The sequence below is a fragment of the Dipodomys merriami genome, unplaced genomic scaffold, assembly GCF_024711535.1.
Source record: "Dipodomys merriami isolate MVZ:Mamm:240054 unplaced genomic scaffold, mDipMer1.0.p SCAF_2, whole genome shotgun sequence".
NCBI lineage: Eukaryota > Metazoa > Chordata > Mammalia > Rodentia > Heteromyidae > Dipodomys > Dipodomys merriami.
The window spans coordinates 31191614-31207500 of record NW_027203381.1 but is presented as its reverse complement, the minus strand read 5'-3'; the positions used below and the strand labels follow the sequence as shown (position 1 = coordinate 31207500).

Sequence of the window (15887 nt, the reverse complement as noted above, 5' to 3'; positions counted from 1 at the left end):
TCTTATGTTTCCTTAATAAAATATGTAATTAAAAATAATATTAGTGACTATAATTTTAGATTATCATTTAAAAAAAAGCATTCCCTTTAGCCAAGTGCCAGTAGCTTGTTCCTGTAATTGTAGCTACTTAGGAGGCTGAGATCTGAGGATCGAAATTTAAAGCCAGTTTGGGCAGGAGAGCCCATGAGACTCTTATTTTCAATTAACATCCAAAAATCTGAAAGTGGAACGATGGCTCAAAAGATAAGGCTATCCTTAAGTGAAAAAAAAAAATCTAAGAGACAGTACCCCAAGCCCTGAGTTCAAGTTCTCATACCAGAATGAAAAATTAGAAGGTTTTTTTTTCATTTTGCTTCCTTTAAAATTTGTACGTTTAATACATAGTTGAGTTTTACTAGCAATTCCGTTCTATTATTTGCATAAATCAATGGGTTACTCTATTCTTTCCAAATTTACCAAAGTATCATGAATCCTCTTTCTCTTCTTTCTTCCCCTTCCTTTCAGTCCTTCAAAACTGAAGGTATAATATGTACTAGGACTTATGCCAGCTGAGAGTGAAAATTGACAAAGAAAACAAGTGGTCCTAGCCTAGCACAATTCAGTTTTGCACACATCACAAGAGCTATGGAGAATTACGTGTGAATAGAGAATGAATTTCACTGAACCTCATTCCAATACTATGTTCTTCAAAGAGAAGTACTGTGTTGAAAATACAGGAAACGTATTTTAAGATGAGTAAGCATAATAAAATGCCATGTGAATTGGAAATCAAAGGCGACAAGTAGGAGAAATAGAAGGAAAGCCACTATTTTTAACCACATCATAGGCATGAAATATTCAAGGACATTGTAGAATATGTGAATAAAGGGTTTCCTGCTTTACCCAAGCTAAAATTAATGCCAGTCTGGAGGGGAACTATTATACTTACATTAAAAAAATAAGATGGCAGGGAAAAAAACTCTTACATTGTGGATGATGGATTAGAAAGAGGAAACACAAAGACTGCATTTAGACCAGTTTCAGAAGTTACTTTAAGTTTGAGCAGGATGTGACAGATTTCTGGTGGAATAGGAAAGTGGAAAGATTACAAAGTTTTTAGTATGTGAAATTATCTTTGATGAAATACTGAGTATGAGAATTGAAACAGAAAGAGAAGTTAAATAAACTCTGAATTTTGAACCAAGAAATACGAATTTAGTAGTTGGCTGAAGGAGCCCAATGAGCTTGAGTAGACAACATTCAACTTTAACGTATATTTAAATAGAGTGGTATTTGTTCAAAGGAGGTAAGATGAGTATGTACTAAACTTCTTATAAAGATCTGCTTAGCTCTCTTGACTTATTGGGATCCACTGTAATTAAAGAGTAACATCTGGAACACAGACTGAATTTAATTGGGTGATACACACAGACATCACCATGGCAATCCAGGGACACAGATTGGAGGGGTTGATTACATTTCACATATTGGGTATACTGTATAAAAGAAAAAGAGTACGTGCAGACTTACCTTTTATTGATTTTCTCTACCATGTTGGACATGTCAATCGAAATTTTTTTATTTTCGTCCACTACATTATTATATGCTCCTGAAATACCTGTATAGTCTTTTATTACATTAGAAAGCTCAGAATCCAATGTTCTTTTCTTGAGCAAAAGAATGAAAGAATTACTTCTGTGTTTAAGCAGTCAAAAAGGAAAATAAAATAATAAAATTACTTTTAGATAATATATGAGAATAGTGTAACACCTCAGTGTAGGGAAAGGTCAACTTACTGTAGCATAAAAATCATTGAATGTGTCTAAATATTGCCTTTCAAATTTCCTGTGCTTCCGGAAGAGTTGTTCGTATGTTTTCTTCAAATTATCTAGCTAAAAATAGAACAGGAAATTAGTGACTTGTGAAATTTTCCTTCTTTCAGCTTCTAAAATGATCGGTATTGCTTAAAATAGCAGTCTGCTTCCATTCATAAAACAGATACAAGATTCTGGTGAAATATAATAAACAAAATCTAAATCAAGATTAATATTCAAATGAATAGTCCTAACAAAATAAAATGCATTTTAACTGTGTAAAACTTGAAAAAAATTCAGTTGTCTTATTACATTGACAAATTGAAGAGAAAAAATAATATGATCAAAATAGTTGTCAAAAATAACTGAGTAGTGCTGGGAATGTGGCTTAGTGATAGAGTGCTTGCCTAGCATGCATGAAGCCCTGGGTTCAATTCCTCAGTGCCACACAAACAGAAAAAGCTGGAAATGGTGCCACGGCTCAAGTGGTAGAGTGCTAGCCTTGAGCAAAAGAAGCTCAGGGACAGTACCCAGGCCCTGAGTTCAAGCTCCAGACTGGCAAAAAGAAAAAAGAAAAAGAAAAAAACTAATTAAACTCGTTATCCACATGCTTTTAAACTACTATAAGGATAAGCAATTCAAATAGAAGGGACTACATAGATCTCAAAAATTTTCAAAATACTTAATTATATCTATTAGGCTTAATTTTTAAAATATATATGACCATTTACTACCAATATATTGTGTCATTTTTTGTGAGAGATTGCCTGAAAACAATTGGGTCAGAAACCAATATACTTATAAATAATATATCTTCAATTTATTTTGTTCTAATACTAGGACTTGACTGAAGGCAATGTGATGTCACTCAGCTTTCTTACTCAGGGTAACTGGTCCTCTAACGCCTGAAAAATGTCACCAGTACTGGTTTTTGCTGGTTCATTGGAGAGATTGAGTCTTGGACTATTCTATGCAGGCAGGCTTTAAACCACAATCCTCAGATCTCAGCCTCCTGAATAGCTAGGATTACAGATGTGAGTCAACTGTACCTAGTGTTCAATTTTAAATGACAGGATTAGATATCTAAAGAAACAAAAGTTCCTAACTAAAAGTATAATAAATTATTTTGGTGAAATATTTTGGGATAAGGATAATAACCAATAAGTATTACAATCAGTTTTGAAACATAGTAATTATAAAAGTATTGTTATTATAAAATATTTTGGAATAAGTTTAATAAAAAGGAATAGCCTATAAAAATAAACACAAATCTGTCATTAAAAGGCTACATCAAGACCCACATGAACAGGATGGTATGTAATTGAAAGTTTTAATAGCAACAAAAGTCAGTTCTCCCAAAATTAATATAAAAATATGATGAAATGAAATATCTCTTTATGAATTGTATAACACAAACTTGATGGAAGATAAACAATACAAAAACAGCTCTGCGGTATATACAAATAAAATTAATGTTGAAAACTTGCTACCAAATTCTAAATACCCTATAACACTACTATAGCATAGCACGGCATTTTTGTAATTGTAGTAAATAAATACCACAGTGGAAAACTAGAGGTCTGCCTCATATAAAGTGTTTAAGTATTTTATTTAATTCCATGAGAAAGTACATTCTTAGAATCTAGTCCTTGAGAAGAATTCCAGTGAAAAACAGTAAAGACCCTCTGCAGGGTATAAAATTAACCCCCCCAAATCAATGGCTTTTCTGTATGCCAATAAGGAGAAAAGGGCAGCTGAAATCAGGAAAGAAACTCTTTTTGCAACAGCCCCACTCACAGAAAAAAAATACCTAGGAATTAACTTACCTAAAGAAGTGAAGGACCTCTATGATAAAAACTTTAAAAACCTAAAAAAGGAAATTAAAGCAGAACTAAGGAAGTAGAAAAACCTTCCATGTTCCTGGATTGGGAGGATTAACATCGTGAAAGTGGCAATACTGCCAAAGGCTAGCTACAAATTCAATAAAATACCCATCAATATCCTAACCTCATTCTTCAATGACATAGAAGCAACCCAAAAATTCATATGGAACAATAAAAGACCCCTAATAGCAAAAATAATCCTTAGCAGAAAGAACAGTGCTGGAGAAATATCAATACCAAACTTCAAACTCTTATTACAAAGCCAATCAAATGATAAAAGTGACTTAGTACTGTCACAAGAACAGTCCCGAGGACCAATGGAATAGAACTAAAGACCAGAAATGAACCCACAGACCTATAGCAACCTAATCTTTGATAAAGGAGCTAAAAAAATAGAATGGACAAAAAGACAGCCTCTTCAATTAATGGTGCTGGCAAAATTGGCTAAACATCTGTAGAAAACTAAAGCTAGATCCTCATATGTCACCCTGCACTAGAATCACCTCCAAATGGACCAAAAATCTTGAAGTCAAAGCAAATACCCTGAAAAACATTATAGGAAGGAATAGGAGACACTCTAGGGCTCCTTGGCACAGGTCGAAATTTTCTTAACAAAGACCTAGAAACACAACAAATCAAAGAAAGGTTGAACAAATGGGATTGCAAGAAACTGCAGTGCTTCTTCACAGCAAAGGACACAGCTAGCAAGATCAATAGAAAGCCCATGGACTGGGAAAAGATTTTCACTAGCCATACAACAGACAAGGGCCTCATATTTAAAATATACTTAGAACTCAAAAAATTAAACCCTCCTAAAACATACCCTCAAAGAAACAACTGCCCCATTAATAAGCGGGCTAAAGACTTAGAGAGAGACTTCTGCCAAGGAAATAAGAATGGCCTATAGACATATAAAGAAATGTGTAACTTCTCTGGACATAAAAAAAAAATACAAATCAAAACCTCACCATAGTTAGAATGGCTATAATTAAGAGACCGAATAACAACAGATGCTGGAGGGGATGTGGCCAAAAGGGAACCCTACTGCACTGTAGGTGGGAGTTTAAACTTGTTCAACCACTCTGGAAAGCAGTATAGAGTTTCCTCAAAAGACTCCACAAAGAGCTCCCCTATGACCCAGAAATTCCACTTTAGGGCATTTATCCAAAAGAACACAAACAAGGCCATACTAAAGCTACCAGGACAGCTATCATTTTCGCAGCATTGTTCACCATAGCAAAGATATGGAGCCAACCCAGATGCCCCTCAGTAGAGGAATGGATCAAGAAAATATACAATGGAATTTTATGTTTCCCTCAGAAAAAAATGACATCACCCCATTTGTTAGGAAATGGAAAGATCTGGAATAAATTAAGTGAAGTAAGCCAGACCCAAAGAAACATAGGTCCCATGCTTTCCCTTATAATGTAATAATTAGTATATGTCTAGGATAATTTTATCAGATGAGCAGAAAAGGTCAAACGCTATGTACATATGACCATATAAGATGATGCTAAGTGAAATGAACCTCAAGATATGGAAATAAGAGGTGTTTGTTGTTGTTGTTGTTAAAGTAATATATGATTTTCTTTTGTTTCCTTTGTATGTTTTCCCCCCTATAGTATATCCCCTATTGTCACTCTATTTGATTTTACTACCCTGAGTCCTGTATATACATTTATCTAATTTAGGGAGGGGAAGGGAATAAAAAAATGCTGAAACAAGGACACACAATGACCCATTGCAACAATGAGATTCACCAGACTCTATGTTGGAAATGAACTTTACATCTTGGGGGGTGGGGATTGGGAAAGGTGGGGAAGGGAAGGGATAGTAGGAGAAAAACAAAAGGGGGTAAAAATGCTCAACAAGAAATGTACACATTACCATGCTCATGTAACTGTAACCCTTCTGTACAGCCTTTTTACAATAAAATTATAAAAATGTAAAAAAATTTAAAAAATTTAAAAAATTAAAAATAGAAAAGCTCTGCAAACACACTCTACAAATGGAATGAGAAAATAAATAAACAAGTGATCAAAATTAGGCGAGTCGAAATTCTAGAAATTGTCCAAGGCCCATTTTCAACACAAAGGACCTACTATTAATAATTAGAGGGAGATTTTTTTTTGTGGTGTTTTAATTTTTCCTGTTCTCAATTTCCAACCTTTACAGGAACCCTGACAAATATGGGCCACATTTAGGTGAAAAGCCCACACTTGTTGCTCATTAGAAGGATCACAACCCAGTAGAAATGCTCATCCTCACCTGGCATCATTGGACCTGCCTGATTTGTTGTTTGTTTGTTTTGGTTTACGTGTTTTTGTATGTCCTTCCTTGCAAGGATCTCTATATTTGCTTGACTTGCTAGAAACCGCAATTGATACAAACCTCTTTCCTCTGGAAAAAGTCTTTTCCATAGAATGATTTAAAAAAATTTAGACAATTGATTAGCTTTCTGGTCATCCAAGATAATAGCAGTTGGAAAATTAGACTTAACAAAGTTAACTGGGAAAGCTGGAAAATAAGACCTAAAATGGCTTTGTAAATTCCAACTACTTGGGCATCCAGGAGATTGCAGATACCTAGGACCGTGTAAACACGGAGGGATCTTCCCACGCTGTGAAAATACCTCCCGTACAGACTTGTGATAGACACTCATGCCGCATGAAAGCAGGAAGTGGAAACTAAGGCGGAGATGTCAGTTACCTTGCTGAGTAGTGTGTGTCTGTCTCAGCGTGCACGCGGAGCGCATCAGCACAGAAGGGAGACTCTCTGTTTCTCCACCTCTGAGGCTCATGACTAATCATTAATAAACCACTAAGCTGAGAAGATGCTTTCACAACTCTATTCTATGACACAGAAAACAAAATGTACAGACTTAATTTAGAAACAATTGGTAAATGCAACAAATAACCTATTAGGGAAGTCAGTATGGAGCTATTCAGGAAGCTGAGATTTGAGAATTGCGGTTCAAAGACAGTCAGGGCAGGAAAGTCCATGCGGCATTTATCTCCAATTAACCACCAGAAAACCTGAAGTGGTGCTGTGGCTCAAGTGGTAGAGTGCTCGTCTTGAGCTGGACCGAGCACAGGCCCAGAATTCAAGCCCCACAACAACAACAACATAAAAGAAAGAAAAAAAGAAAAGAGAGCTAAAATTAGAACTACCTTATGATCCTAATTCTGTCATATATTCAGAAGAATGTCAGTCAACAGAGATACTTGCATAGCATATTTATAGCCGCACTTCTCACAGAAGGCAAGCTATGGTATCATCCCAGGTCCCTATCATCTGATGAATGGAAAAAGAAAAGGTTGTATGGAGGCATAATAGAGTATTATTTAGCAACAAAGAAAAATGAAATTATTGTTTGCAGGTAAAAGTGTGGAGTTGGAATTTATCATATTAAATGAAATAAGCCAGAAAAAAAAGCAAATCTGGCACATTATCTCTTCTAGGTGGAATATCAACGTTCAAAAATCATGAATTGCCTGGGTGTGAGATGGGCGGAGTGCTTTGGGCATGACAACCAGTGTTTTGGGCATGAAGACCTGAGAGAGTGAATGGAAATGTGCATTTATGATACATAAACTTCTAATACTTAGTTTTACTTAAATTTTAATTAAAATACTTAAATTTACAATAACTGCTTACATACTAAAGTACTTCATTACTTAACATAGCAATCATTAAAGTTGAAACCACCCTAAACGTTCAATAGCAAGTTTAAGAAACTCCCCAGCTGTTAAAATTACATTTGAAATGTAGGATGATCCTGACATAAGTTTTTATATTGCATAAGGAGAAATGTGCCATCAGTGGCTGCATGCATTAAACACAGAAATTCCAATACAAGGCTTATGTGTTTATATAAACTAACAGTAGCTACACACACACACACACACACACACACACACACACACACACACACACACACATATATACATATATAGATCAATATTTTCTTTTATTCACTTGAATGTATTGTAAACGCTGACAATGAACATTAAGTACTTGCACTACTCAAAACATGCCTTAAGGGCTGAAGATTTAGCACAGCTGATAGAGCACCAGTGAGAGGCTCTGAGTTCAAACCACAATATAGATCCTGTCTTAAAATAATTTTACTTCATTTCTGTGTAAATATTCCCAACAGATTTTATGAGTTTTGTAAGTAAATTCAGCAGAACGGAAGTGAAAAAGCCTGTTTGAAAGGATCTTAACTGAGACTGCAAGGGAGAGACACTAGAGGCAGTGAACACAGAAATGTCCTTCAAAGAGGTAGAAAAAATGTCAATGACAAATGGAACCATCATATTTTTTAAAGTGTTATTCACATACCCATTCCTATATGTGTACAATTTCATATACATATATTTCAGTATTCAAATAGAGAAGCAAAAAATAAGCAGTAAAATAAGCCGAAAGCAACAAGAAGAAATAATAAATTTCAGAGATATAAGTATAAGAAATATTAAATCTAAATATTAAATGCAGAAATATTAAATCTAAAAGCGATTATCTTGTTGAAAAATATTTGAAACTCTTGTTTCAATAAGAAATATTGTTTCAATAAGAAAAATAAGCAAAATTACAAATAGATAAATAAAGGATAAATATTCTATATCATACTATGGGAATACAAAATGTTTAATTCATTTATATTATTTCTTGGACAATGGAAAAATATAAAATAGATTAAAGAAGAAATATATAGCTAATACAATTAACGTCTGATTAAATACTTGCCCTATAAAATAATAATTCAAATCATGAAAAACAGCTGTATTTTTACCAGTGTTTTACTAGATTTTTCAAGAAAAAATTAAAATGTACATTTAAAATCTTTCAAAGTTTATGTTATAAATCTAGACATATCCCGATAAGAAAAATCTATCAAATAAAGTATAAATTAAGAACAAAAAATGCAAAGTCACTTATAAATATGGATGCAGAATCTTAGGAATGCTTGCAAATTAAACACAGCAGTAAATTAAAAGAACAATAAACCATAACCAAATAGAGTTCAGCCAATGAATTTAAAATGGTTATTATATTAATATAATACATCATTTCAATAGGTCAAATATGAAGGCTCCATAAACTCACCATCAGAGATGCCCACTAATCAAATTCTAAAAGTCAACATTCACTCCTACTAAAGAACTTTTATAACCAGGGTATATTTAAAAATCTTTAACATGAAACTGAGAACATGTATGAAACCAACACCAACACCAACATTAAGTACTCCTTTTAAATAAGAGAAAAATTCATAAAAAGCCAATTTTATACAGATCATTTAAAATATCAATATCATATATACCATATAATATATAACACATATGTAAAACATTTCATATCACAATAAAACATACACATAAATTTTCTGATCCTCTGATAAAAAGTCTGAAATATATGCTATCATATTGTACCTATAAAACACTGAGAAATATTGTATAATGAAATCATAGTTTTCATAGTCCACAATATTGGATTGTCTTAGGTCTCTATCATTATTATCTTTGTTTCTGTGGAAAAATTACTCTGGCTATCCAGGCAGCTGTCCTATTTGATGAATTATTATTAATAATATTATTATTTTACCTTAAATAAAAGGCATAGTTGAATTGATGTTTTCTATTATATAAACTGTGTAGGCTAGTAAGAAAGTAATAAAAATTAGTCTTCCACTAGCAGTATAAATATAAAAAATATGAATATATCAGCTTGCTTGTGTTTGTTTTTGTTTTGTGCCAGTTCTGGAGCCTGCACTGTGCCTGACTGTTCTAGGCACTGTCCCTGAGCTTCTCTGATCAAGGTTAGCATTCTCTCCTTTGAATCACAGCCTCACTTCTGGCTCTTTGGTGGTTAATTAGAGATAAGAGTGTCACAGACTTTCCTGCCTGGGCTGGCTTCAAATGAATCCAGTTATTTACAGAAGAAGATTTTTAAAACATCTATTTCTTATATCTATTTCATTGCTCAATGAAATATAAATGGCAAATATTTCTAAAATTTATAATGTTTCTACTATCTAGTTATAAATTATAAATAATTATAGATGAACGATTATTTTTATCACAGAAAAATTAATTTCAGATAAAAATTTTCTAAAACAATTCCCGATGAAGGAAAGAATAATCTTACCAAAAGTTCCTATGTTTATACATTACAACAAATTTAATCTTGACAGTTTTTAAAGTGCACAATCAGTTTTAAGAAGCTTCTGGTTTACCAAAGCTATTTTTTATATAAAAAGAGAAAAACAGCCAGGTGCAGGTGGCTCACACCTGTAATCCTAGCTACTTAGAAGGCTGAGATCAGAGGATCATGGTTCTAAACTGGCCCAGGGAGAAAAATTCCCCCTGAGATTCTTATCTCCAATTAACCACTCAAAAACCAGAAGTGGTGATGTGGCTCAAGTGGTAGAGTACTAATGAGCCTTGAGTACAAAGAGACAGCAACCAAGCCCTGAATTCAAGCCACACAACTGATAAGAGAGAGAAAGAGAGAGACACACAGAGAGACAGACAAAAAACAGAGACAAATACACAGAGAAATTTTCATAAATCTCTGGACAGTACAAATTAAGAAAAAAGTGTATCTTTTTAAATAGGTACATCTATTCTAGAGATATATACATCTTTTTAGAGGTAAAAACTAAATTGGAAGCAACATATGCTTTGAAATTTTAAAGTATTAGTTAAGTTGCACACCCAATCAACACAAATCTTATTTTTTGTTAAATCAGAAGTTTCAACTGCATAAAAAATTAATCCATGACACTAATGCACATGATTGCTTTTAATTGAGTCCTTAAGATGTACTCTGAAAATGTAGCTTAATAGGTTTTTATAATGAATGAGTAGCAGAGGAATTAATACCTTTAAATGCCATCATCTTTTTATCTTCACTAGAAAGTATGATAATCCCCAAACAATTTATATAACTTACAAATATTAATAACTTTATAAATGCAGGCACAATTCCTTAGCTATGACATCAAACGATGAGAAATCAGATTTGCCATTTAGAGAACATAATTTTTTTAAAAGATGCCAAGTTTATTACATAATTTTTTCTAATTGAAAATACTTTGTTTAATGGTGATATTTTCCCTGGATATTTGTATTGAAAATTTTCAGTACGATTCACAAATTGAAGCTATAACTATTTGATAACCATATTATAAAATTTTTATTAAGCATAATATATTTTACTCACGCTAATAATAGTCTCTGACAAGGAACTAGGTGTTTTGGAAAACAACATGTGTCCCTTTCCAACTTCAAGGATTAGGTGTATTAGCACCTGCTTCACTCCATTTCACCTGGCTCAACAGGTGCAGATACCACACATTACCCATCCCTAGGTATCCTTCTTTTCTTTCTTCCCTTTCTCCCTCTCTGCTTTCTTTTTATGTCTTTCGTCTATTTGTTAATTACATTTCTTATTCAATAAGCATTAGTTGAGTCCTTAATATGATACAAATCTTGGGCAAATTTTCAGAAATTAAAAAAAGTATATTCTGTGTCCTTCAATCTTATAGTCTAAAAAAAGCATACAGAAATAATATAAGAATGTGAATTAAAAAAGGTCTTTTTCCTGTTTTGTAAGATACACATGGTCACAGGAATTGGGTATCTTTTTTTTTTTTTTTTGCGGGGGTGGGGGGTTTCTTCTCTATTCTGATACTGGGAATCAAGCCAAGGACATTTCTCAGTGAGTGATTTGCTACTGTGCTCCATCCCAGCCCTGAGTAACCCCTCTCCCTCCCTTCCTCCTTTCCTCCTGCTCTCTGTCTCTCTCTCTCTGTCTCTCTCTTTCTGTCTCTTTCTCCTTTTGTGTCTTTGCTATCTTCTTAACTCCTTTAGATCAGTGAATCAGATCTGGCAGACTCATTGTCAGGAGGGATGAGTCTTAGTGGAAAATAAAAGTAGTTCCAAGCATGAGAAGGAAAAAGTCAGCAAACCACATTTGACTTCAGAGCAGAGGCCAGGGCCTATGTGGACTGCTTATAAATAGATTTCAGATAGGTGACCACTAAGACCACAAGGAACTCAGTCAGAAGACCACAGGGACTGAATCCGGTCAAACATGAATGATAGAACTCAGGAACATTATTCTTGCTAGGCCAATCTGAAATCAGATTCATCACAAAGCCATTGAAAGAAACGTAAGGATATTGGTACCTTGATCGCAGGCTTGCCAGTTGAGCCATGCTAAAAAGCCCAGGCTTCAGGAGGTCAAACATTGAGGCTGAGAATCTAAATGACTAATACGTTTAGCTGCTAAGTCCATTTTAATTTGCTATGCAACAGTACACACAAATATAGGCAGAAAATTGGCTAAGTGTTAGTTAATTGTTAAAAGAGAAAATTTAGTTCTTGTAGCTCAAATGTAACAGCAGCATTAAAAAATATGAAAACACTCACCTGTTTCTTTAAGTCAGATGCAATACTGGTAGCTGACAATGATTCCTTCAATATCTCATTCAGCGTTTCTTCACTAGTCTTCATCTCTACGCTAACATCATGTATTGATGTAGTGTAGTGAGTGTATAGATCTGAGAGTTGTTCTATTTCTTTCCTGTGAGGAAAACAGTTGATTTGATCCACATTGAAAAAGAAGTTGGCTTCTGATTTAAAATGAATCAATGGATTTTATCCCTAATACTATTTTCTCCCGTAATACTTCCCAATTCTCAATAAGTCCTCTTAGAATCAGGATGAAAAAGGAGAAAGTAATCACAAGTAGTATTTATGTTTCAAAAGGAAAAGAACTGAGAAAATTTAAAGTTTTTTTAAAAAGCAAACCACCTTTTAGTTTTATTTTTGGAAACAGATTATGAGCACCTGTGATTCAGAAATTGGCAAACACAGTAATGGAAAGGCAGAGAAAGTGACAGAGATAGAGACAGAGAGAGACAGAGATTTTTTTTAATGTTAAAAATCATGACGAGAAAAGGAAAAGAGAAATTTACTTTACATTTTCTTATTTTGGCTACACAGAAGATTGAACCAAAGGCTTACACCTTAGAGGCAGATGCTCTACTACTTGAGCCAAGCCTTCAGACCTTTTGGCTGTTATTTTCCAGAAAGATTATTAGGATTAGGCTTTTTGCCTTGGCTAATATCAGATTGTAATCCTCATATCTCTCCCTCTTCACTATCGGGATAGCAGGGGTTATCAGCATGAGCCATGGACCGATCCTTACTTTGTTTTTCCCTCAAGACTTTCAGTTTTTTTTTGTAGTATATTGGAGATAAGAGTCTCACACAAATTCTTGTCCTGGCTGATTCTGAATCACAATCTTCAGATCTCAGGATAAAGGGTAGGATAATAGGCATAAACTATAATGTCCCTGGCTTGGATGCTTGTTTTTAAACTACCCTTTCCTGGGCTGGCCTTAAGCTTGAGATCCTTTTGCATCCGTTCTTGCCTGGGTGAAATTACAGGCACAGGTCTTTAAAATTGTCATTTTCATAAGCTTTCAGAAAATAATACAGATAACTCCAAATTATTGTCAGATTAAGTCTAGAAAATATTTTACTTATTTTAAAACATGTCTTTTTAACTAGCATATATTGCTTCCATAAAATAATGAATTTCATTATGACATATATGTATATAGTGTACTTTAATCATATTTTTACATGCCCATTTTCCTTTCTTGTTCCTCTCCTGTCTCTCACAGGAAACCTTCTACTTCCCAAATAGTTCTCCCTCTATTATTACATCTTTTTTTGTTGTACATCTAGCACCTGAGAGAAAATATGTAATAAAATCTTGTAAATCAATGTGGAAGCAAAGTGTGTTGAATAAAGTAACAGAAAAATTTTTTAAAGTAACAGAAATTTTAATTTGGAAATTCACAATAAAATCAATATCAATTGACAGTAGATATATAATTTATATATAATATTCTTGTTGAATTGAGTTGGGTTCTTAAGCATGAACTGATTATGAGTAGACTTGACAAAACGGAATCACAATTGCACTATAGAAATGAAAACTAAAGAAACAAATGAGCTAAAACAAGATTCTCTGTCCTTCCATATCTGGAAGGAACATGAAGTGTAGGGAAACACAGCATGACTTCTCAGAATTTTAGAAGCTAGGGAGTCAGTGAGAAAAAGGCAATCTCAGCCTTGAAAATTAATCTGTTGCTTTGGTTCTGTTCACTCATTTAAGATTAATCTTTCTGTAAGTGACATCTTTGCCTTTTATCTTGAAAGTATATTGTAGAACTGTTAGAACTTTAGAGTTGACAACTCAGTCCCTAGCATCAAGCAGTGGCGTCTAATTTAGCTCTGCTATCATCATTTCCTGATGAAGTTAATGTTATCAACTTCTAGTTTTTTGAGGATTTATTTTTTTCTGGGTTATGGCACTTGAACATAGGGCCTGGGTGCTGTATCTGAGCTTTTTCATTTAAGGCTAGTGCTCTACTGCTTTGAGCCACAGCACCTCTTCCAGTTTTCTGATGGTTAATAAGAGATAAGAAATGAGAATAACACAGCTGAATAAGAGCCCCACAAAAAATAAAATACCTAGGAATTAACTTACCTAAAAAGCTGAAGGACCTCTATGATGAAAACTTTAAAAACCTGAGAAAGGAAATTAAAGCAGAACTTAGGAAGTGGAAAATCTTCCCGTGCTCCTGGATAGAGAGGACTAACATCATGAAAATGGCAACACTGCCAAAGGCTAGCTACAAATTCAATGCAATACCAAGCAATATTTCAACCACATTCTTCAATGAAATAGAAAAATAATCCAAAATTTCATATGGAACAATAAAAGACCCTGAATAGAAAAAAAAATCTGTAGTAGAAAGAACAATGCTGGAGGAATATCAATTCTAAATTTGAAACTCTACTACAAAGCCATAGTAATCAAAACAGGTTGGTATTGGCACAAGAACCGACCTGAAGACCAATGGAATAGAACTGAAGACCCAGAAATGAACCCACAAACCTATAGCCATCTAATCTTTGATGAGGTAGTAAAAAAAAATAGAATGGAAGAAAGACAGCCTCTTCAGTAACTGGTGCTGGCAAAATTGGTTAAACACCTGTAGAAAATTAAATGTAAGTCCTTATATATCACCCATATATCACCCTGCACCAGAATCACCTCCAAATGTATCAAAGACCTTGAAGTCAAAGTAGACACCCTGAAAACACCACAGGAAAGAATAGGAGAAATTCTAGGGATCCTTGGCACAGGCCCAACTTTTCTTAACAAAGACCCAGAAACACAACAAATCAAAGAAAGGTTGAACAAATAGGATTGCATAGCTAGTAAGATCAATAGAAAACCCATGGACTGGGAGAAGATTTCATTAGCTATACAACAGACAAGGGCTTCATATCTGAAATATACTTAAAGAGATAACAGTCTACACTAGGCAAAAGAAAAACATCGCCTGATGTGGAAAAATAATTTGTATTGTCAAAGCTCATAGAATTCACAAACTGTATAGACCATGCTAATGACAATGTGCCTTGTGAAAGTTTAAATGTATTTGTGACTTTAACTAATACTGTGAAATATGTGAAATTCATGTAATCACCTAATCGCAATTTTTTAAAAAAGTGAGAGAAGGGATGGGTTAGGAGCAATGAGTGACAATGTTGTCAGACATCTTGTATTCATACAATGCTTTGTAGAATGGAAACTTCTTTGTACAACTACTTAAAGATAATAATAAAAAAAATTAAATCCTCCAAAAGCAAATCCTCAAAGAAACAACCACCCCATCAAAAAGTGAGCTAAAGAATTAAAGAGAGACTTCTCTGACAAGGAAATAAAAATGGCCAATAGACACATAAATAAATGCTCAACTTCTCTGGCCATTAAAGAAATGCAAATCACAACCTCACCCCAGTTAGAATGGCCATAATCAAGAGATGTAAGAACAACAGTGCTGAGGGGATGTGCTCAAAAGGGAATCCTACTGTGTTTTTGGTGGGAGTGTAAACTTGTTCAACCACTCTGGAAAGCAATATGGAGGTTCCTCAAAAGACTCCACATAAAGCTCCCCTATGACAGAGCAATTCCACTTTTGGGCATTTACCCAAAGGATCACAAACAAGGCTATACTAAAGCTACCAACACAACTATGTTTATCGCAGCATGATTCACCATAGCTAAGATATGGAACCAACCCAGATGCACCTCAGTAGATGAGTGGATCAAG

At 34.1% G+C, this 15887-nt stretch overlaps 1 protein-coding gene across 5 annotated transcripts in view; it reads right to left on the bottom strand.

The window, feature by feature from the left end:
• The window catches only part of Ccdc178 (coiled-coil domain containing 178), a 306788-nt gene that overhangs the window by 212844 nt on the left and 78057 nt on the right, over positions 1-15887 (bottom strand). For all 5 annotated transcript variants that reach the window (XM_070029364.1, XM_070029363.1, XM_070029365.1 and 2 more), the window contains 3 exons: positions 12118-12271; positions 1776-1871; positions 1510-1646 (listed from right to left, as the gene is read on the bottom strand). In XM_070029364.1, coding sequence (XP_069885465.1) covers positions 1510-1646; positions 1776-1871; positions 12118-12271 — 387 coding nt within the window. The remainder of the gene's footprint in view (positions 1-1509; positions 1647-1775; positions 1872-12117; positions 12272-15887) is intronic.